Source organism: Pararge aegeria, chromosome 1 (assembly GCF_905163445.1).
Source record: "Pararge aegeria chromosome 1, ilParAegt1.1, whole genome shotgun sequence".
Classification (NCBI taxonomy): domain Eukaryota; kingdom Metazoa; phylum Arthropoda; class Insecta; order Lepidoptera; family Nymphalidae; genus Pararge; species Pararge aegeria.
The window spans coordinates 5,199,357-5,224,437 of record NC_053180.1 but is presented as its reverse complement, the minus strand read 5'-3'; the positions used below and the strand labels follow the sequence as shown (position 1 = coordinate 5,224,437).

The 25,081-nt window shown below is 35.6% G+C and overlaps 1 protein-coding gene across 1 annotated transcript; it reads right to left on the bottom strand.

Annotated features, from left to right (window-relative positions):
• Positions 1-22: 22 nt before the first annotated feature.
• On the bottom strand, positions 23-24,177 carry LOC120626091 (sodium/hydrogen exchanger 10). Its single transcript, XM_039893386.1, is given in 27 exon segments — positions 23-821; positions 2,058-2,146; positions 3,204-3,234; positions 4,383-4,459; positions 5,177-5,330; positions 6,083-6,230; positions 6,995-7,098; positions 7,514-7,658; positions 8,184-8,302; positions 9,362-9,537; positions 10,849-10,905; positions 11,867-12,000; positions 12,513-12,613; positions 12,693-12,771; positions 13,590-13,716; positions 14,480-14,601; positions 15,058-15,266; positions 15,695-15,869; positions 16,791-16,944; positions 18,748-18,973; positions 19,365-20,069; positions 20,925-21,001; positions 21,068-21,396; positions 21,830-21,885; positions 23,059-23,244; positions 23,624-23,750; positions 23,964-24,177. Coding segments are annotated over 27 exon segments (4,035 nt in total). The 5' UTR covers positions 24,041-24,177; the 3' UTR covers positions 23-770.
• Positions 24,178-25,081: the final 904 nt, after the last annotated feature.

Genomic DNA, 25,081 nt, shown 5'->3' with positions numbered 1-25,081 from the left:
TTGAGACTTTAGTGGTAATAGCCGGGACGTGCTCTTTTACGTACGGGCATGAAACACGCAGAATTTCTTGGCAGCAAAGCCCATCGTCCATTTCAGGCCCAGTACAAGGCACGGAACTCCTCTCATAATGAGACTGGTTTAGACCGTAGTCCACCACGATGGCCAAGTGCGGATTGGTAGAAATCACACGCCTTTTCGAGAGCGTTATGTAGAACTCTCAGGCATGCAGGTGCCACGGTGTCTTCCTTCACCGTTAAAGTGATATTTTTAGTTTGCAATAAAACGCATATAACTTCGAAAAGTTGCATGTCAGAGATCAAACTCTGTTGCCCTGAAAACAGGCCGAAGCCACAAACTTTATGACACGTAAATCATAAGGGCACTGGGAACAGCATTATGTCCTGGTACTAGTTGAATGAAAAATAGAGTTCTACTATAAAATAATAACATAAATATTTAAAGAGGAGGCTTTAAATAAAGGTGATTCTATTGAGAAAACATTGAATTAAGTGTGCAGAGCATTTCGTTGGAATCTGCTATAAATTAAGTATATTATGACCGCTGTACAATGCTACGGATGGTAAACCCAATAACTAACAAATTTGACCCGATCAGAATAATAGCCCGACCAAGCTATCCGAGGTCGAAAGAACTATAAAATCATGAAGAAAGGTTTGAACCCACAGGCTTGAAGGCTAGAGAAGAGTTTATATTTCTATAAATGTAAAAAGGGTTTATATATCAAAAAATCTTTATTCATTTAACAAAAGTTACTTCTCTGAAGACTTCCGCTTACTCTTAGAAAGCATTGTATTGTAGATCTGAGGAAAACGTTCTTATTATTATTATTTTTGTTTCTTTTTGAGGCGTTACGGCGTACATCGTATTCTATCTCTGTACTAAACGTCGGGAACGTAGGTAAGTATGTTAAAATACGTTACGATATCATATTATACCGCATAACTTTAAAATTAAATTAAAAATTTATATGTCGGGGACATTGTAAAAGTGTTACAGTATTCTACTAGTCGAGCCCTTTAATTTGATACCTGTATTGAAGAAGTTGTGAAGAAATATGTTATCAGGCAATTTGTGGCGGCGGACATCTTGGAAAGATTTTCATAAAAGAAGTACAATACCGACTAAAGACCTTTCAAATTAATAAAAATAATGTGTGAGCCGTCACGGGACGCCTGGCAGATGTGAAACATCGATATTGTTTTCTATAAGTTATATAAACAGATTACGACTGGAATCAGATATTGCATAATGAAAAGATAAAGCATTACTTACAAATTTGTTCCACAAAAATAAATACAACCGAATTGATAACCTCTCCTTTTTGTCAGTTGGTTAATTATGACTGTTTATTACAAAATTCAATTGTAGAGCGTGGCGAAGCGTCGCCACATCCGCACGTTTACCCTCCGCGTATAGATGTTTCACATCAAAATCGGTGCCACAGACGGGAACACATCAAGCTTATTAACACATCATCGTTTTTACGTCGGTGATTAAAAACAAATATTATTATGAATCTCGCAGGCAAGTTTGATTTTCCTGGGATACATCCATCCGTCTCCGGGATGCGAGCTATCCGAGCCAAACTTTTTTGGGATCAGTGCAGCGGTTTAGCAGAAAATAGTAAAAGACAGACAAACAGACACGCTATATATGTATATATATACTGTAATTTGAGTATGGACAGTATGGGTGCGAAAGTGTTTCTGTTTGTTTCGATCCTGATGAATCAAATCAAATCAAAAATACTTACTTTATTGCAAACAAGAACAAAACAAAAATAAATAAAAACGAACAGAGATACAAGTAATTTAAATGTGTGTAACAAAGGCACATGAAGCGAATGAAGTATGTATAACTATTTACAAATTATGCATAGACGGATGCTTTTAACGGTTCCGCGGGATGAAAAAATCAAAATAAAACGCGGAAAATTTTTCGAGCAATAATAGATTCGAATAAAATAATGACTTGATCAAGCCTAATAACTATTGGGTAATCTTAGGGTATATCTAATAAAAGTTCTATCATATTACCTCAACTTCTGACATTTGTGGTCTTACTGAAGTTACTTGATTAGGATTCGCCGGTGAAAATGGTGTTTGCAGTCTCACTTCGCCCGAAGCTGGAAGGGTTTAACCGTTGCACATTGAACATTTAGCTTACTTTTATCTCGTACCCAATCTCAAGAGACTAGTATTGAGACCACTAGAATTGACTCTTTAGCTTACTGGAACAATCCGTTTAGCTTTAAGAGCTGGCTTTTGGGTCACCAGACGCCGTCGTCTAAATCCTCTCGCCTGGTGACTTTAGAGCTCGCCCGACCTCTTTGTCGTGTCGGAGCCGCCGTCCCATAGGACTATGAGAGAGAAGAGAGTTTATCCGTGTTCGCGCACACACTTGTGCTCTATAATATCTCCCGCGTAGTGCGAAAATCTCGGGAGATTGCCCAAAGTGGCCGAAATCGATCAGGGAAAACTGTGTCTCTATTATACGACGCTTAAGTGACCCTACATCGCGGTTTCCCATTTCTTATATCACATAGATTATTGTTGCGCCACTTATTTTTTGTAACATGGCATAATTTTAAAATAGCAAAGCTAAACTCCAACCCCGGAACAACCTCAGATGTGTTGAATTCATTACGTAGGTAAGTACTATTCGTAAAACTTTAAAATAATAATAGATAGTGAAAGTATGGACTAAGGGCAACCCCTTAAAATCGACTGGCACCAACTGAGATTCTTTAGACACAAAACCCTAATACCCCAAAATTTATTATCTCACTTCATCACATCCACCCATTACCGGCCCACTACAGAGCACGGGTCTCCTCTCACAATGAGTAGGGGGTAAGGCCGTAGTCCATCACGCTGGCCCAGTGCGGATTGGTGGACTACACACACTTTTGAGAACATTATGTAGAACTCTCTGCCATACCGGTTCCCTCACGACGTTTTCCTTCACCGTTGTAACGCCACGCAAAGTCAAGTTTTTGAAAAGATTTCAGACGAGAGGAAAATATGAAACGAGCAACCCCTCGGCCCTCCGAAAGTGAAGCCGAGCTCCTTCCCAATACGCTATCACCGCTTCATAGTCTCACTTACAGAAAAGTATCAACACGAATACCGTTTAAGAACTATACATATACTACGTACAAAGTTAAGAATAGAATCACTTACGTCTCCGCTTGGGCTGTTCGAGTTTCTCAGGCTGTAAAAAATATTTTACAAAATGAGGACAAAAGAAGCTATTGTGACCATTAAGTTACAATAGCTTCTTCGTCTATCGGGACTATAGCGGTATTATCAGACGGCTAATGATCAGGTACTTTTAGTTATCTTTTTTTTTTAATTTTAATCTATCGCGAGGATCTTTTCAGATACATATAGGTGAGGTCTAAAGATTTCTAAGATTTACAAAAATTTTACCAAAGAATTTATTCCCAAAAAATAAATTGTAAATCTAAAGATTAAAATCACGTGAGATCGTGAAAGAAATAGTGGCTAGGATTTTAGCATGCAAAATATTAATTCCTGTAAAAAAATTTGCAAGCACAAAGCACAGTGAAGTACTAAACTTTCATATTTAGCAATAAGAATTTCTATTTACATTCACCAAAAAGGGATAAAAAAGTATACACTTTAAAAAAAAATCGAAGCTGTATGTCTTAATGATTCGGCTTCGACCTGTAGGTCCACAGTGACTAGCATCCATTAAAGTAAAACGTGGTTCTAACCGTACACAGTGGCTACTTAGGAATCAACCCACTGGGTACTTTAGAGTATTTCTTGCTTTTCTACAGAGCTAGTTGTTGAAGCAAGTGATATATAATTGCTTTAAACGCACATAACTTAGAAAAGTTAGAGGTGCGTGCTGGGACTCGAACTCGGCCCCCCGAAAGTGAAATCGACGTCTGGGCTATCACCGCTTCACTGACAAATTCAAATTCAAATTCAAAAATCTTTTATTCGTGTAGACCTTATTACAGGCACTTTGAAGCGTTCATACATTTAACATGTTACACTAATGTTAGTGATGGTGATAACTGCATTCGTTAACTTAAAACTAAAGCTAGGAGGGTTCCAAACGCGCCGTGGTCTAAGAAGAGCCCACAACAAACTTAGCCAGGTATTTTTTTGTTATCACCACCTCACAGTCTAGTTAATGTTGAACTATGAAGTTAGAGCAATTTATACCCAAGCTTTTTTTTCATACATGTAATCCTTAATATTATAATCGGATTTTTCTTTCATTGTACCTATAGCAAAACTCGCATCTATAACATAAACTGAATTTATTCAGTTGCTGTTGTTGATGTCTGCTGGTTCCTTTGGTGAACTCGGGGCATGATTACTCACCATATCGACGTAACTTGGTTTGTAGTATTTGGAAGTTTCACTATGAGTACTGGTCATTGAGGGAACAGCTACGGATGCTGTGAAATAAGAAATATTGAACGCGAAAAATACTAATTTCTTAAACGGATTTATTACCTTACAACAATAGAACAGTATTAATTACAAAGTTACGAACAACAATGGAAGAGTATAAATTAAGTCACGAAGCAGCATGTTCGAGTTTTGAGATTGACTTTGGAAAGAAGATACGGTTAGGTACATTTGAGAACAAATCAACGTCACGACGACATTTAAAAAGTTGATGAGCAGTTTTCTGCACGCCCCGCAAAGTCAAGTTTTTGAAAAGGTTTCAGGCGAGAGGAAAATATGAAATGAGCGAGCCTACTATCGGAAGTACAACCTGAATTGCTTCGCAGCTTAGTTCCGGCGACGCGTTGTCTATTTCATTGACTAAATGTCTGTAATCATACCAAAAATTATACCAGAAACAAAATGCAGGTCTGGCCGAAACTAATTTTTGTCTAACCCTACGCCAATGGTTTCATATGTATATTATAAGTAGGTATTTTTGTATATTTATTCATAAAAATTATTAATCTCTTATAGTATTAAAATCTTAGTAACCATAACACAAGCTACGCTTACTTTGGGGCTAGATGGAGATGTTCGTCTTATCGTAACATTTATTTATTATGTATTTAAGAATTTTCATCATCAAGTCATATTAAAAAATTCATGAACAGAATCGACCCCAATAACTGTTGCATTGAAGACAAATATGAAAATATACTTACATATCTTATCACCCCAAACGGATTCCCTATAGTTAACTCGCTTGGCGCCCCGGCGTCGCTTGCTCCTTAACCTCATGGAACTTTTACCACGCGACTCGGACGACAACTTCCTTGCCACTTTATGGTAAAGACATCGAGAGGATATATTTGATACCTGTAGAAAGACACTTATTATCATAGTACCTAATCACGATTCATAATTGAATATCGGACTAAAGTGGATCGTATTTGAATTGTTAAAGCTCTAAAGGGCTCAAGCTCAAATTTTCGATTACGATTCTTTAGCTCGGGCTTTTGACAGAACGTTTGTAAAATAAAGTAGTATAGGATTTGCGACTCAAAAAAAAGTAACATTAGTTCCATTTTACTTTGACGATACAAAATATGATATGCGAAAACGACTCTTCGACTGCGAGCGAGCAAATCTCGAAATAAGGCTACAGGTGTCCCGTGACGGCGAAGTTTTCTAAAAAACAACGATTGCAGTCGTCTTTAAACTTACATTACTTCAAAAATACTTCATCAAAATCATTCCAGTAGTTTTAAGGAAATTCTTAACAGGCGTGAACTAAAACAAACCCCATACCTAAGTCATCATCAGCATTAACCTCTACAGGACACGGGTCTCCTAGATTGAGAAAGGTATTGGCTGTAGTACACCAAGCTTGCCAAGTGCGGATTGGTAGAATTCACACGCCTTAAGAAAATAATGGAGAACTCTCGAGCAGGGTTCCTCACGATGTTTTCCTTCACCGTTAAAGTAAGATTTTTAATTGCTTATGGGTGTCGTTTCGAATCCGGCAATCACCGCTTCCATCCCCAATTACTCCAGATTTTCTTTACAAGAGGATAAATTACGAAAAATTACTTGAGACTTCCTAGTGTACCTAATCGGGACGAACTCACCAGTTCACACTGTAAATCATCTATCTCATCCTCCATGATATCCAGCTCATCAGTGTCCTTAGCTGGCACGATCAGAAGCTTCGTTTCAGGGCACGAGCTGCTCACAATCAATTGAGAAGATTTCGGAAATATGAGCCGGTGGGCAGTCCTGTAATCACTTGATAACACCAACCAAGAAACAATCCTAGATTCCTTTATGAAACTAGACAGAAATGCTGATCTCCTTATTAATAAACGAGACGTGAGGTCGGAATAGATAGACAGAGTTTGGTCACACTTCAGCTGACAAATTTTAAGAGCGTGAATTAACACTGCTATATTCCCATACAAAGCTCCTGAGTGAACGACACATATACTTATTGATACATAATATATGTATCTTAGTCAGTATTTTGTGCAGAGCATGAAACATTAACGAAAGTTCTGGAGGCTGGATGATCTGAAAATCATAAGACAACTGGACGACTTGCTATTCTTCTGGAATGAGCTTTAATAAATAAATCCAGCAAACGAGTTCTGAACATATCTAGCAAAATGCCGAAACCGGTCCAGTAAAGATTTCCAGTTAAACCATCCTAATTTATTACAGTAGGAGAAATCTGTTTGACTGCTCAAGGTTACAGATCACCACGAGCTCTCGAACAAAACCAGTAGGTAGGTACATAGACAGCAATGGCTCCATATTATAAATAATAATAATAATAAATATATTACGACAATACACACATCGCCATCATACTTATAATATACATATAAATCCCATTCTAATTCTGATCTTTAATCGATTAAGAAAAGATATCCATTTAAATTTTAAAATTGTTTTATCAGCAGAAAAAATCAATCATATAGAACCCGCCAAGGTCATTAGCAATTTTTTGATGTGATTGAATTTAAGTAAAACATTAAACAAACCGGGGGATGTAACAAGGCGGCTGGAACACCTCCCTCGTTGCCATATCTTGACATACCCCATCAAGCAGCACAATATCTTCCATAAGTTCGTTCACCACGAACATCTAAGTAGAAAATAATATTTGCAACGTCAATTATTTCGGTGTCGTCGTCTGTTTTATGGCATTATAAAAAGCTTTTGACAATGTCAGTCAGAATCGTTTCGTCCAGCAACAAGTACAGTAAATATGATACTGAGACCCTGCGCGACTGATCTCTTTCCGGTCTCGTCGGATCTGACGTCCCATGGGACTATAAGTGGGGAAATGGAGAATTCACTTGTGTTTGCACATAAAGTTGTGCATAATATCTCCCGCGTATTTAGAAAATGCCCGGAGATTGACCACCGTGGCCGCAATCGTCAGGGTAACTGATATCTAACAGCTGCATTGATCTAAATGAAACTCGCATTACAAGTTTTCCTATTGAAAATAATAGAAAAGAACATGCAAACATGTCATTTGGAAACCAAGAGAAAACCTTAAAAGCCTTCAGGCACGGTACGAAGCTGTGCTCTAATCGCATGCTAATTTTCTCAATAGACCATCCGTGGTACGCTGGTATCATTGGTAGTATCATCAAGGACAGCTTTATTCCGATTTCTCGCCACATAGCAGCTTCTAATCTAAATAAATAAACAAAGTAAGATTAAATCCAAGAATACGTTTATATAACAATCTTTTTGGATTGAAATAAAAACGTCAGTGGCATGTCAATGTTTAGGGTTTTGAATCTGAAGCAATGCATGCATGGGTCCGAAATCCAAAAACGATAAGTAATTTATATAGAAAGAAAGAGTAGGAAACTCTTCCTTATCATCAACCAATTTTCGGCCCAATGCATACGGGCACATGTTTCCTCTCAAAATGATAATGGTTTAGATCGTAGTAGGTACACCAACCCGACCAAGTGTGAATTAGTAGACTTCACACGCCCTAAAGAACATCATGGAGAACTCTTATGCATGCAGGTTTCGTACTTCTTTGCTTGAGTTAAAAAACGTACATAGCTCCGTAAAATTAGAAGTGCATACTGTATACTGGGGATCGAGCTCGGTGCCGCCGACAGAGAAGCCAAGGTCTTTCCCACTAGGCTAGAAGCTCTAGCGAAAGTAAATGAGCCGTTAAATAGAGCTGTAAAAATGACTGACCCCATAATAGGATGCGGTGCAAGATTAAAAGCTTCTTTAACTATAGGCATCGTAATGTAATAGGCTTGAACCGCGGAATCACATCGGACCGTGTAGCTGTATGGTCGATTTGTAAGAACCTGTGAGCGATTTATAAAACTTTCATGATAACAATGTTTAAAATAGTAATTCATATCAGATTAAGTACATCTGCCTATTAACAGCTTCATAAAGAGCAAAATAACTTCAGTCAAGAATTTAAAGATTTTTTGACAATAAAAAACTGACTTTCAGTCGCGATAAAAATTGCAAGTACTACAAACTTTGATAGATAATGTGGTTGTACCCGATATACGGAATATACCTTCGTAGCCCTTTCGAGTGTATATTTTTTGAAGAGTTCCGTTGACTGTCTCCGAAACTCATCATCAGATCTATATGAAATTTAAATGGGACCATTTCGGAATCAAGCCCTTTCGAACAAAAAAAGAATTTAGCTAATCCATCTATACAAAACGGAGTTATAGCCCGAATATACATTTAAAAAAAACATCCAAATAGATTCCTCCTTTTTTTCGAGGTCGTTTTAAAACCTAAATTATAAAATTAACCACTTACAACCCTATTATAACAACTGAGTGCTATTTCTTAATGTTCTAAGAAACATTTTTCTCTTTTTCAGAAAATCTTTAACATTAAAGCCCATCAGAACGTAAGGCATAAAATATTTTAAAAACACCTATATAAAGTTCTACCATATTTAGTTTCAAAAAAGGTCAATATACAATACACACATTGCCATCTAGCCCCAAAGTAAGCGTAGTTTGTGTTATGGGTACTAAGATGACTGCTGAATGTTTTTTTACGAATAATATACCCAGACACTAATTGTGTTATGGGTACTAAGATGACTGCTGAATGTTTTTTTACGAATAATATATAGATAAACACCCAGACACTGAAAAACTTTCATGTTCATCTCACAAACATTTTCCAGTTGTGGGAACCGCCACTCAGAAAGCAGGATCGCTACAAACTCCGCCGATCGGCCGTCAAAATGATTCTCAACACTTAATAAATAAAAAGAAATCAACCTTTTCAAGCGAATAAATGATAAGTGTCTGTATCAAAATAAATAAATAAAACGTTCGGGAAAACATAAATATCTGCGAAATCTAATAATGAAACATGAACTCTACCCCCAAAACTCCAATAGCATTCCCCGAAACGATGTAATCCTTGCTAGGTTCAGCAAACTTGAGATCAGTTCGAAACTCATAATTAGGAATTGCTTCATCTAGGTCTCCCTCTGGTGGAATGTAACTCGCTTCACAAAGACCTGATACTAGGATATAGAGACCTTTTGGATGGTCACCTATAAAGTATTCATATTTATTTTATGTCTATTTTTTCAAATAGGTAGAAGGGTAAGTTCTGAGGGCATAATTAAATTATGACAGTTATTTATACTACATCAAGCATACTTAAATAGTACTGGTGCTATTAATAAACGTGAGATAACGTTGTTTAACTAATTATGTAGAGTTTGGTAACACTTCAAAAAAACATCACCTTTCAAGTGTCAGAGCGTGAACAAACACTTTCGGCCCCTTTCACTCAACTATTTCGTCCTTTATCGTTGTAACCCAACCTGTAAACTGCCTTGGAAAAAACTACAAGGCAGATTACTTTGACCAGAACTATTTGTCATCGATATAACTGATACACATATGTTATCAAAATCAACCCATTACCCGCCCACGTCAGGGCACGGTCTTCTTCCTGAAAGCCGTAGTCTACCACGTCGGCCAAGTTAGGATTTCTGGACTTTACACGCTTTTAAGATAATTATCGAGAACTCTCAGGCATGCAGGTTTCCTCACGTTTTCTTTCACCGTTAAAGCAAGAGATACTTAATAGCTTAAGCCGTACATAACTTAGCAAAGTTGGCGGTGCATGCCGCGCTTTGAACCCACCTCTATCACCGCTTCATTTTGAAGTTTTGCCACGTTTATTATTATGGCTTATTGGCTATGGCCTTAGTGGTTAGATCCTAGAGAGTTTATTATTGTAGAAAGAGTTGTTATAAATAATTGCTAAGTATTACAACATAAGTAGTTATCAGTGATTTAGAAATGCATACCTCGAGATACAAGTATATCGTTGATGTTATAGTTATGAATTTCAGAGTTCTCTATAAAGAAATCAGCAACTCTCTCATTGCCTTGCAGCCAAGATACTGCACGGAGCTGCGTCTATTGGAAATTTGATTTAGAACCGTATACTTATGGAAGCATTGTTAGTAGTATTGCTGTGTTCCGGTCTGAAGGGTGTGATTGACGGTGTTATTCCAGGCAGATCAGGCTTCATACCTATGCCTCAGGTTGTCGGGCACAGGGCGGTACTTTGCATGCCCTGCGAAGTGTTTCTCTGTTTACACTGAGCCGATGGATTTACCCTGACCATGGTGGCAGTGGCGTGCACTTCATACACGCACAAAAGCACTGCATACCCTAAAATTGATATATAACCCGTATAGGAGGGGAATTTTAGCCGTTATATTTAATTTTCCTGCAGTATGCATACCCTGGTAAGGAACCCAATGCACGCCACTGCATGGTGGTCATCCGATTCGTCCTTCAATTCTGATACTTAAAAAAATTATCTACATGTGTCTTAACCTTACTTCTGGGGAAGCGGGAGCTACTAAACTGCCTTTATGACGACACATTTGCACTTTTTCTTGAATAGCATTAACCAATAATCGGTATTCTACTTCATCTAAGAAACCTAAAATGATAATAATATTCATTTAAATCAATGCCTTATTTTAATAAATTAATTATTAAATTTAAAAATATTATTTAATACAGAAATACCTACTTAAATCTATTAATAAACCTAAAAACTAAAATCAGAAATCACCACGTTATTAATATCAAATATAAAAGGTACAAAAGGCTACAAATTGGGATTTTCTAACTCCATGCAACCCTACATGTTATTACTTGAAATAGTGCTTATAGATTGGTTTCTTATCTGTCTATTAACGCCTTCAGCATGACATTGCTGCTTAACCACGCTCTTTTCATCGAAGATGAATTAATGAATGAATGAATGAATACACTTTTATTGTACACCACAGAGAAAATTTACAGAGATACAAATACAACAGCACAATAAGGTAGAACGTACAATTTGGCGGCATTATCGCTAAATAGCGATCTCTTCCAGGCAACCAAAGGCATACAAGAAAATGTTATAAGAAATAAGTAGGTGGTACAACAAACATAATTAAATATTAGGATTTAAAACTAAATTAACATTAAAAAAAAACATAAAACATAGTATACTAAACATAACATATTAAAGATATGTACAAAAATATAAAATATATTACATACATATATACAAACATATAAACATACAAATACGCTACTATAAATACTTAATTAAAAAAGAAATAAAAAAAATAAAAAAAAATTAATAAAATAACAGAACCCTCAAAAATATGTAGAAAACGAAATAAACAAAAAAGAATACAGTGATCATTCCCAAAGATGCTATTCTCATGCCACAGCATTTATCCACACTAACCTACATTACTATTTATACCTAGATAAATATGTCCACATATTACGAGGCAGCCATATTGGTATATAATTACTTAATCATTAAATTTATAGTTAGATATTGTTTCAAACCTTCCTCCTTTAGCTGCATAGCATCAAGTAGCATTATATTCAAGGTGGATGTTGTAGCTTGCCTGGTTTTAACAGTGATAGCGGTCCAAGGTCGATCTCTTTGTAAAAGCCCTAACTGGCGTGTAACCGTTAACCTATTTTTCAAATGATTTATTGTAAAGTTAAATAGTACCCATCGATATCATTATACAAACCTAAGAAGGAAATGCTATTTCAATTAAAGTTTAATTTCGGCAAACATACGCTTTTGTAACAATTTTATTTACATTTGATGATAGTTTTTGTATATCAGTTATATCGATGACAAATAGTACTGGTCTTAGTAAAGTGCCTTGTTATAATATCCTTACTAATATTATAAATGCGAAATATTTTTTGTATTTTTGTCCTTCCTTCACGGCCTAACCAATCAACCACTTATCATGATTTTTAGCATAGAGTTAGTTGAAAAAACGGACAGTAAGATAGGCGTATATAACTTTTAATCCCAGGAAAACAAACGATTCCCATGGGATTTGTTAAAAAACCATAATAAACGCGGATGCAAAAGTAGTAATATACCATTAAAATTTATAATTTCCTTATTTATACTTTAACCATAAAACTAAATCATATGAAAAACTATCTTCATCTGAATATAACTCACCTGTCAACTTCAAGTTTATTATAAAGCGTTTCTTGTATTTGTCTATTATCAACTAATTGTGGAAGAAGATTACACACCTCTTGTTCGCCAGTTACGAAACCCTGAAATTATATATCAATGAGAGGAAGAACAATTTCAGCTCGATTGAAAAGTAGGTACGATGAATATTAATATACTTACTTTACCAACATCATAACCAAATGCTAATTGTAGATCAATGATTCGATCGATGTAAGCCATCACTTTAGGTACAGATACTCTGAAATAAAATCAAATTGGGGAGGCTCAAACAATAATGTGATTGATAAACATTTAAAAAAGTATCTTTGAATAATATTAATCGAAGTCATGTCTTGGGATGTTACAAATTCTTGAGAGGATCAAGGTAATTAAATTAAAACCACTTGAGTCAGTGCCATTGTGACTACATCATCGGAAAACCGAAGTTGAGTGATGTACTCGCCGTTGATGTTGATGCAAAGTCCGTTCCAATCAAGAAGCTTAAAAACGGTCCTCAACGCTAAAACGAAAACAGCTTGGGGATATTACATCTCCATGTCGCATCTCCGTGCAATTTGATCGGTCTTGTAGTCTTGTCCTGTATACGAACTGGCATAGTGGTGTTCCACAACACTTTGATGTACCGGTACTCAATCTGGCATCTTTGCAGTTGCCTTGCCTTGCCTTGTTTTCGCCATACGCAAACGCTAAGCAAAGTGGTCGGTTATACTCTTCGGTCTTCTGTATAACCAGCCACAGCTTATGTATTTGATCTTATTTACTAAACACATACGTAAGCTTATGTACTAATTTCGGAAACCGGTTGTTCGGGAGCAGTCGTCAATCCTATAAGCGAGACGGTTCGCAATGACTCTAGAACATGTTGTAAATATGGCTCAGCAGCGAGACTGCTTCAGTAAGGTCACCTTTTTTGAAGAACAAAACTCACACACACACATCTCAAGGGGCGATGGAGACTACCTTCTAAAGACTTATTTCCAGGGGTGGCCGTGGAATCGTGGCTGTAATGAGGAGATCAAATATTTTTTGTGAATATAAAATATAAATTCATCTTACCGGGCCAACTTGCATAATCTCAGAAAACGAAGCATTCTCAACAGTTTTGTAGCCGTAAGCACGCTTGAGTTCAAATTGTTCCACTTATCCCATGGCGTTACAGCATCCAATATATCTAAGATCAAATCTAAAACAAAGAATCGGCGATAATAAAGTAGTCAGATATGTGATAAGAATCTATTCAATATAAAGAACATAATTAAAGAAAAATTAAAACAATATTTATTTTTACCTCTAATCAAGATCGCAATTCTTCTTCAGGAAGAGGCTGTTTCACAACCTTCTGACAAGTACCGGATAGCCTAAACGTAAGTTTTGTCACTTTCTTACATTATGTCAAGTGCAAAGACAATATCTTGAATTTGCTATCCGACTCTTTTCACAAGGTGAGACAGGCTCTTAGCAAAATAAATATATTAAAACAGTATGAAAACTACGAACAAACGTGCGAAACAACACAGTCGCACAGATGCACGCCTTTACGAGGCCCCAAAGCTATTACCGAAGTATGGGTTACCGTCAGGTTGATTACGTATCTCACAACAGGCTTGCGACAGGCGTAAATCTCGCGATCTTTGCTGTCAAACGTCACTTGTGCATACGAAAAAATACAAAAGTGACGTTTGACAGCAAAGATTGCAAGATTTACGTCTGTCGTAAGCCTGACGTGAGATACGTAATCGCCCTATGTGTCGAGAAGAGCGCGCGCTCGCGTCACTGTAGTGTAGGTAGGTCCCGTTATTTTATCAATCGGATCTAGTTTCCATACTCTCTTACTTACTTAAACATTTCCTGTGCTATTCCTAACTAGCAAATTAAATACTAGTAAAAAATAAGTCTTTTTCACACAAGTCAACAAATAGTACCCGAGAGAAGTCAAAAGTTATTACCACATGTAGCCATAACGATGATGAAAAAATCTAATTTATTCCAATGCGACTTGAAATATCCCCAAATGGTTAGGCCAAAAAATTTCAGAACCATTTCCATGAGGTAGACTACAAAGAAGAATCTAAAATAAAAATAGATAATGTAGTATATTATTTAGTATTTTATAATGAAGTAGCTATAAAATAGAATTTAATAATCTAGAGATAATTTGAATTATTATTCAACAATACCAAATAGATAATTTCATTATGATTAATAGAACTAATAAAGAACACTTTAAAAGTCTATTCGATTAGTCGAAAAAGTTATTTGAATCTATTTTTTTAAATTATTCAAATAACTTTTTCTTTTATTATTTTTCAATAAAGTGTTTCTTCTTCTTCTTTTTTAGGTAGTAGTAGTAGGGATAGTAAGTAGGGATTTCCGCACTTCCGCACGCCAAAGCACTCCCTTCCTGTAATACTTCCCCGGAAGACCTCTGTCACAAAAGCCACAGTATGGTAGTATAATAATAATAATAATAAATAATAAAGTTTTTTATTTAAAGGCATATAAACCCATATAATAAAGCACTCACAGATTAAGCGATTTGATTGTCAAAGTTACGGGTCGCGTGACGGGCGGTTTCACCAGCACCTCAGAAAGAATAACCGGAGTGTTTGACAGTATCATCACGTATATGAAGATGTCGAACCACATATTAGAGACCAGGGTGAAGCACCATTGACGCCACGGTGTGCGTGGGATTTGGGCATTGGCTGGGTCGGGCATCATCATGTCAACTAGCTTACGACGAAGCCATACCGCGTGAGCCTTCAAAAAAATAACTATAAATTAAAAATTCAAATTATTATAATCCACTCACTGGCACAATATAAAAAAATGCAGTTCGGCATTTTGTGGTGGCGACCATTTTAGATTTGAGATTTAAAATTTATATAGTATTCTACACAGAATTAAGAAGATACAGAAACCGTGCACACGAATAATACTGAAGCATCAAAAACGCTTAACTTTAGTATTGATTCTCAGGCGGTTAGTCACATCATACGGTCATATCATTGACAGTAATTATGTATTCTCTATTGTTCTTAACGTTTACCATCAAATGGGAAACACAACATCTTGCTTGCTTAAGAAGCGGAACTGTAAACCACGAAGCGATCACAGATGTCAAATAAACAATACGAAGCTAAAATATCTCTATAACCAACCTTAGGCCTCCACAAAGTACCTAGTTGATCTAGGTTGACCCGTCCATCGTCCGCATCGGCAGCTACCTCAACAGCTTGTACTAGAGTCCTCACTCCATCCTTGCTCAGCTTACCGTGCTCATATTGTCGCCAATAGGATATTTTCATTGCTTTCAGCACGCGCTGGTTTGCTTCTCTGGTGTTTTTTGTTTTAATTATTTAAAGTTGAATGCATCAACAATCGGTTATACACAACCGATTTAACAGGATGAACACTTTCCATAGTTTTTTTTTTTTTAAAGAATAGAAATAATTTCAGTCCTGATATTTAATTTAGATTTAAGATTATATTGGAGTTCTATCATCAATTTCATATAAAAATTAGATTGTACAAAAAGTGTGTTTTGATTTGAACAAACTGCCTTTTTTGGCTTTTTGCATCAGGACGTCGCGTTTGTTGCATAGGCACATAATGAAATACAGCTAGTTTACCCCGATTAAACTGAAAAGTGTTAAATATATTTTTCCAATACTTATGGTACACATCATTGTTTCTCATTTGTCTTATAATGTAAACAATCTTTTCATAACTTTCTTGTACGGTATGATTTATAAAATCTAAAAAACAAGTGCGTTAAAATAAATAAAAATAAACACAATTAAAAGATATTTTCATTATGTAAGTGTGTTGTATTAGTTTTTTAACATATTGAACTTTCCACTTTTAAGTAATAAAAATACTGTTTACGTTATGAGAGAGCTAAGAAATAATCTTAATATATATAAATCTCCTGTCACGATGTTTGTCCGCAATAGACTCCTAAACTACTTAACCGATTTTGAATTAAATGGGCACACCGTGAGCAGTCTGGTCCAACTTAAGAGATAGGATAGCTTAGATCTTTAATTATAGTCGCAATTTTATTTTATTGCAAATTATTTGTCTATAATTAATTGACAGTCACATGTTATATATATATATATATATATATATACTACTATAATCATTTAAGGCTTAGCGATACTAAATACTTTAAAAACAAAATCAAACGCAGACGAAGTCGCGGGCAACAGCTAGTAGACTATATAAAGCGAGGCAGAAATCATCCTCACACACCTCATCATTTCCGCAAACTCCTTCTTCGTAGGCTCATTGGGTATCTCTCTCTCGCAGTCTGGGCACGTTGTATAATGGTAGCCCATGTACGTCTCATCGTCAATATCTTCGTCACGAGACATTTGGATTTGGTATGGATGTTTTATTGTTGTTCCTATAAGCAAGCTACAGCTTATATGTCAAATTTCGTATCTTAGATACGAATAAGATTAACGTGCTTCGAAATAACTTTCTCTTAATAAGCTCATAGGATTATTTGAACTATAGCATAATATTTTATGTCTGCAAGATTGACGATATGATTCGGAAAGGCTTAACTGTTTTTGTTGACTTTGCATATTGATTAAAGTGACCTAGGGTTATTTATACCCCAGAAATTCAACAGAACAACATAGTTGGAACTGGATTCAGAAAGTTGTATCTAACTGATATTACAAATGAGAAAGTGTGTTTTCTTATTTGTTTGTCAATGCTCTTAAGCTCTAACTTAGCAACCAATCAACATAATTTTTGGCATAAAGTTAGTAAGGAGGGAGAGTTACATTGGCATATTTTTTATCCTAGGAAAACAACCGGTTTCTGAAAAATTTGCAAAAAACCGTAATAAACGCGGATAAAAACAAGGGCAAAACATATATGACATGAGTATTTAGGGATGCAAAGTTAACTAGGTCGCCATTAACCAACAACAGGGCAACGAATGCAGGGCGGATAAGTCTGGAGTCCCCCTTATGCTCGCAGCGCATTTGCTAGCGCGCCGGTACTCTCAATGAGTACACAAACATGTTGACTCATGGTAAACCCATTATACATTTATGGTGCATTAAAACCCTTTTTAACCGTACTATTATATAACAGTACGGATATGTATACTTATTATACTTGTAATAAGTTTAATCAATAATCTCTTGGCACCGCTATCTTTCCTCTACCTACTTCTAGCTATTTTAAAGCTTGAAAATCAATAGATACCATAATAAGAACCCCTCGCGACGCTCCCGTAGGTGTCGTAAAAGGCGAAGGATATAACAGAGGTCAGGCAGCAGCTTATGATGTGCTACTATTACCATCTACTAAGATCACCAACCCTCCGGTTCGGGGAGACCTTTAGTCCAGCAGTGGACTTTTATATGCTATGGATGATGATGATTTCTTAAATACAGACATCACCTTAACTTTTTAATATTACTTAAGGTTATGTCCTACTTGAAGTAGTAGTGAGAAGGCTCGATGATATCATTATAAATTACAACTAAATGATTTAAGCTAAGCTAAAAGGAAGCTAAGCTAGAAGGAAAGAATCATTTAGTATATTACTTAAGGTATTAATTACTTAAGGTTATGTCCTACTTTAAGTCAACTTGAAGTGAAAAGGCTCGATGGAAGAAATCATTATATATATTTTAGTATACTATATAATACGACAATAAACACATCGCCATCTAGCCCCAAAGTAAGCGTAGCTTGTGTTATGGGTACTAAGATGACTGATGAATATTTTTATGAATAGCGTACCCAGCCCGCTTCGCCGGGCTAGATTTTGCTTTATTTTATTTAAACAATAAACTTACATCATTAAATTTTTAATTTAAGTCTCATAATATATTAAATCATTTATTTCTCTCCGTATTCATTCTCTTCTATTCTCTTCTCGAGCGGGTGAAGATCATTATCTACACCCATGTACACCCAACAATAGAATATCATCATAGTAAATAAAAGCTGTATTTGACAGTTTGACAGTTCAAAAATAGGAGTGCTCCGATCATCACCAAACTTTGCAGGATTACTCGCCAGGTCAATCCGGAGATTCCCTAAAAGTTTCATTGAAATTGGTCCAGCCGTTTCTGAGCCTATACGGAACATACCCACACACTTTCTCTTTTATATATAGAGATAGATATACATAAATACTTGAATATACGTTATAAATTAAAACTGATTTATATCGCCTTACCCCTTTGTACAAGATCCCAGTTAGCATCTGCGAGGAACTTGTCGATTTTTAACATAGAAATGCAGCGATCCCTCGTCGACATGATCCGTTTAACACAGTTAGTCATATTGGCCTTCTTTGCCAAAGATATTTCAGCTAATCCAAGTACTTTTAATACTTTATGCATGGTAGTTGCGTTCAGAAGTAAAGATAGAAGCACTAGCCCGGCTGTTTGGATTATGAATATCTAGAAATTTAATAGGACATTTAAAATTTTCATAATTCGAAGGGAATCAAGGGCGAGAAAATTACATCAAGGCTATTAACGACCCACAACATTGCACGGATCTTCTTTCAGAATGAGAAGGGTTTAGACAATAGTCAAAAACGCTGACTTAGTGCAGGTTGGACTTCCAAAATCTTTGAGATCATTATTTACATCTATTAGCTCTTGCAGTTGTCTTAAAAATGTTTTCCTCTATTTTTATAGCAAATTATATTTTAGATAAAAAAAGTTAGTCGTGCGAGGCCGGGATACTAGACTATCACAGCTTTATAGAAAGTAGAGTTTGAGCTTGCTTATAACCGAGGAATGTTAAAGGGATTTTTATTATTAAAAAGGGATTAAATTTACTTACCTCTCCTGCATCTGCTACAGCCCTAGTTTGCAGCACAATCAACGCCAAACACAGTGACAGTGGACCCCGCAAACCACCCCACACGCAAGCCAACGAATGCTGCCAAGACATTCCATACCCAACCAGTCTTAAAATAGGAGTCATTATAGCGTACACGAGTAACCTTGAAAAGTACACCGTTGTATACGTAACGAAGACCAAAGCAACTTGACGAACGCTGATGACGTAGCTCACTTTTTCAAATATAACCACACCGACAATTGTGAAGATCATAGTGTTTGCAATATGTGCTAATATGCCCCAGAAGTGAGAGACAACTTGTTCAACATCAACAGCAATAGTTGATTTACGTTGGCTTACCATAACACCGGCTATTGCTGTTCCCAACAAACCAGATACGTAGAAATATTTCTCACCAATATAAAACGTTAAGTACGCACCCGCTAAAGTTACTGTTACTGCACAAAGCAAATCGTAATATGTTAGAGATAAAAATGTTGATATCATTTTGCCCATAACAATCCCCAATAAAGCACCACCTCCAGCAAAGCGTAGAAGCAACAAGGATAATTGAGAAGCTTTAGTTATTGCTAGCGCCAAATATCCGAAGACGGCAGTAAATTCAATCATAGCTGTCGCATCACCAATCAGACCTTCTCCCAAAAGCAGGACGCTAATATACTTCCCTTTGGACATTCCTCTTAACTGTTTAACAACTTCCATTGGATAAATCGGAGAACATATAACACCGAATAAGAGAGCTGTCGCAAAATTCCAGGATGACTCAACCAAATAATAAGCCATGAATGCTACCATCAAAGCAGTTAGTAAAGCTCCAGGCACTCCAACCAATAAAATCTGGGGAAAGCTCTTCCAAAATGAATGAGAATCAACTGTGTATGACGTATAGAATACCATTATTGGTAAATATGTTAATAATAGTAAATCTACGTCGACGTAGCATATCTGTACTATGGGTCTGAAGGCTGGATATCTATGGGCGCAGAATCCAGCGAATCCCCCAATCGAGAACATCACCACTCTATATGGGATACACATGCTTGTCCAAAGCATTATACTCCTTATAATAACACCGATAAGAAGATTTAAAAATATGAATAGGAAACCCAAAGATGTAGGGTAGGCCAGCGATGGCCGATATGGATTTTCAAAAGTGATTTCATCATTGATTGTGTTATTTGTCGAAAGAACTTCCCTAGCAAAACTTGTTATTATAAAATATGCAACAATTAAAATTGACTTCATAGTGTACAATTGATTGATCATTTCATAACCATGTAGATATGTTTACTTTGTCATTGAATTTTAACAAATAATTTTAAGAAACAAGACATTCGTGTATTTAAAACTGCTTTATTAATAATGACGAAATATCAAATACCACTCAAACTACTTTAAATTCAAACAAGTCATAGCTTTTAGATTGTAACATAGTCAATAATGTTATTTTTTTTAAGTCTAAGATCGCCAACGAAGAAAAAATTTGTATTGATGACACCTTCATTGTAAAAAATCTTTGGGAAAGAGTAGTCTAATGGCGGTATTAGTTTTTGTTGGACTTTTATACGGTGAAAATTTTTGTGGTGTCTTCCTAGGAGACCGTCTTGGCGATGTAAATTCTCTGTCCGCCAAATGCTTTACTTTAATTTTCCTTTCTTTTTCCTTTTGTCTCTCCTTCTCTTCATTTTTCAATTTGTCTACATATCTCTGTTTCTCTTCTAACTCTTTTAATTCTTTGTAAGCAGTTTCCAGCATGCGTCTCTTCCAATCTTCATATGCTTCTGTCTCAGGTTCAACTTTAACTTTATTTGGACTTAGTACATCTACTTCCATTTTTTCAGCTTCAATACAATCTTTGTCAGCATTCTTCGCTGGCCGACCTCTCTTCTTTACAGTAGCAAATTTTTCATCAACGATTTTTGTCCACTCAGAGTCTATTTTTGCCCATTGGCCTGGTTTTAGTCTAGATTTTTCTATTATTTTACTTTTCGTTACCTTAACCTTGTTCAACCTAAAAATGCAATGTGTTTGTAAAAAAAAACTTTTATTTTAAATAGGTCTAAATATAATTCCAATTAGAAAAGAAATAATAATTACAAACTAACATTAATATTTAAAAAACTGTTAATTTATGGGCATGAAACCCAAATTCCCATGTGAATTGCTAGACTTAGCCGTTGGGCTAAATAGGTCACCAGACGTCAAAAAAAAACTAAATCTCTTTATTTGAAAATAAGGTATCGTAAAGTAACACAAGAAAAGTCAGATAACTGGAGTTTTATATTAATGTATCGATAGCATAAGAGATGAGCTACACCATATTCTCTTATGCAAATTTCTATTATACCCCAAAAATAATTGTCACAGTTCTGCAATACTGCTAAGACATGCATTCAGGATTTTCTCCCGTTTATCATTTTAGAAGATTACTAAAAATAACTCACCTGCAAGCTTGGTATACAGCCATACAAACATATTGTGGTAAATTTAGATCTATTTCCTGCAACCAAAATATTAGAATGTTATAAAACCTACTTGGCATTTCGGAAAATAAAAAGTACTTTTCTATTTTTTTTGCTGATTTATTTCTGTTTACTTCTTTTTAGTAAATTATTTAGCTATACCCTTCTGGTTTGGCATGCTTTCACCTTGGACTGCACTACTTGCACACTTAGCCCAAATATTCTAGGGGTCAAGCAGTATTTTGGGTTTAGCTCAAGAGATTTTTGTAAGCTGATAGGATGACCACTCATGTAGTGGGATGTAGTCACCTGGGAAGTATACAACAGGTTCCCAAGACGTGAAACAAAGCCAACAAGATGGTACATGCTCTGGCGGTGGGTAAGACTTCAACTTCACTTTTGAGGGGTAATTTTGAATCCCAGCACGCACCTCTATCTATTTTTAGTTACATGTGTTTTATGCAATTAAAATATCAATTGCTTCAACGGTGAGGGAAAACATTGTGAGAAAACCCGCATGCCTGAGAGATCTCCATAATGTTCTCAAACGTGTGTGGACCAATCCGTACTGGGTCAGCTTTGTGGACTATGGCCTTAAACCCTTTTCATTGTATGCCCTGTAGTGGACCAGTAATGGTTGATATGATGATATCCCCTTTGGATGGAGGGAGTCCCTCATAACCTGCGTCCTGCTCAATGGTCGGAGTTAGTTATTTATCTATCACGCCAAAAAAAAGTACCACTGTAGCCTATGAATTAAAACTGTTAACTATTTTTTATTAGTACAAGAATCCTGTTTAATTTGATTAGGTTTTATAAGACTTCTTTAACTTTTGTATTAATAATACAACTATTAATTAAATACTATTGCTATTATACTGATTTAAAAATAGCTGATGCCCGCCTTCTTCATCCGTGTTTATTACAATTTTTTTCATAAAACCTGTGGGAACTGTGCGTTTTCCTGGGACAGAAAGTTTCTTTGTTACTCTCCATCCTTGCAGCTAACTCTATTACGAAATACAGATATACAGAGATAAGTTGATTGGCTGCCTAGTTAGAGGGTGGAGGAAAGAAAAACAAACATACATAATACTGTAGTAAAGATTCTTGTTATGTGTCCATCTCAAAGTAGATTATCTCACAAAGCCTAGGTCTTGGACCCTAGGCTTTTACGTGTGATGTCAGAATACAAACAATAAAATACTTACACTCTTTTGCCTTTGATACTCTTCCAGGATCTTCTCGGCTAATGACTGCACTCCAGTACATTGTAATGAGACACACAGTAATGATAACGTCAGTCTATCACTGTTCAGTTCCAGAAGGTTCTCAACTATTTTCCTGCAGTTCATGTACGTGGGGCCTCTTAGACCAGAGTATTTGATTGCTGTCTTCTGAAAATGGATAACAATATTTTTACATTAGCTAGGCATGAATTGTTAAAGTAGTGAAGCCAGAATTGATTCTGTTGTACTCCCAGCCAATGTCAAACTAAAAAGTCTACAATAACATACAATAACATACTGTGAACCAAATCCAGCCAACATAGGACAATTTTCATATCAAGTTTTGAGAATCATTATCAGCCTTATAACGTGCCAGCCAATTTCCTAACTCCAGCCTGGTAGTGAAAAGTTTTATCAGAAAACTGACAATACCTTACCATTCTTGGCTGATCCTGAGATTCGAATCCAAGGCTTAGTGATCCGTAGTTGAACATGCTAACCACTAGACCGAAAAGGAAGTTTTTAGAAGGAACTTTTCAGAACTTACATTATCCAAATCGGCACCAAAAACAGCTGCAGCAAGATCCAAACATATAACTGTTTTACTGGTATCTGTTATATTGCTACCTGCAGTGGATTTAGCTTGTAATAAGCGCTCAAATTCTGCAGCTTTACTGTAACAAAATTAACATATAACTTTTATTAGTGTTACCTACACTTGGAGGAATTATCAATTTTATAAATTTAAAATGCATATAAAAATTTTCGGAACCAACAGGATTTGAACCTGTGAATTTTGAATTTTGAATTTTTTAACAATGTTACTTTGTATGTATATAGTTATATTATGTATATTGAAACTTTATAAAAACGATAGTTATATTTACTTTAGAACTTTTTCTTCTTCACCAAGACCCAGCTTGGTGGCTATTAAATTTAAAGTGTTATTATTGTGAGAGGCCATTGCTTATTATAAATAATAATTAAAAATCAACAGCTATGCAAATTTATTACTTTTCCACAATTACACATATTTCAAAATACGAGCAAAATTACAAAATACAAATCGCGCGGTTAGTTTTCTTGGACATTGACATTAGAATATTGATGAGTTGATTGATGATTGACGTTCGCACAGCTGACGTGCATAATAAATATTTTATTTTTTTATTTTGTTTATGGTTTTATCTCAGTTTGATATGTATTTGGACAACTGTACTTTTAAAGTCTTAATTTATTGATTAGTGTTTATATCCTCTTGGATTGAAATCTTAGTGTAAGAAATCACTTTTCAATGATTAATAATGAAAAGAGAATACTAACGCTTTAAAATTAAAATAAAAAGCAAAGACATATAATGCGTTAAATATTTATAAGAATATTTCTTATAACATTACACTATTTTCAAAATATGTTATTATTTATTGTTATAAAAGTGATTCTGTGATTTACAATTTACTGAATATTCGCTACACTGATCTCCTTCGTACGCTAATTTATAAATAAACAAATTTAAATTAGTGTTATCCGTGTCTACAGCGAACAATATGAAAGGGATAGCACTACTTTTAGACCTGTCAAAATTGTGACCTGTTAATTCAAAGAGATTCTTACACTATTGAATTATCACGAATAGTTTATTAAATTTACGATACTTAATCATAAAAAAAATTGTTTCATTAAAAGAGTATGTTGGGTTGTAAATAAATGTGATTGAATTGAAACACACAGGCGTTGACCACGCCTTATCTCGATTCAAGAGAACTTGATACGATAAAATACCTTTTTGTAGTAAAGTAGACGACATGTTGATTTTTTCTGTAGGTTCTGTGAAGCCGATACGGATCGCTGTCATTGCTACAAAAATGTCTTTGTAGTTATCAGGGTGTAGGTCATTTAATTGTAGTCTTATTAACTAATCCGTGCTAAATTTTGTATATTAAAAGCATTAATAGAAGTAAGAAGAGGATTCACTCCACCCGAATCAGGGGTGTGTATGCAGTGA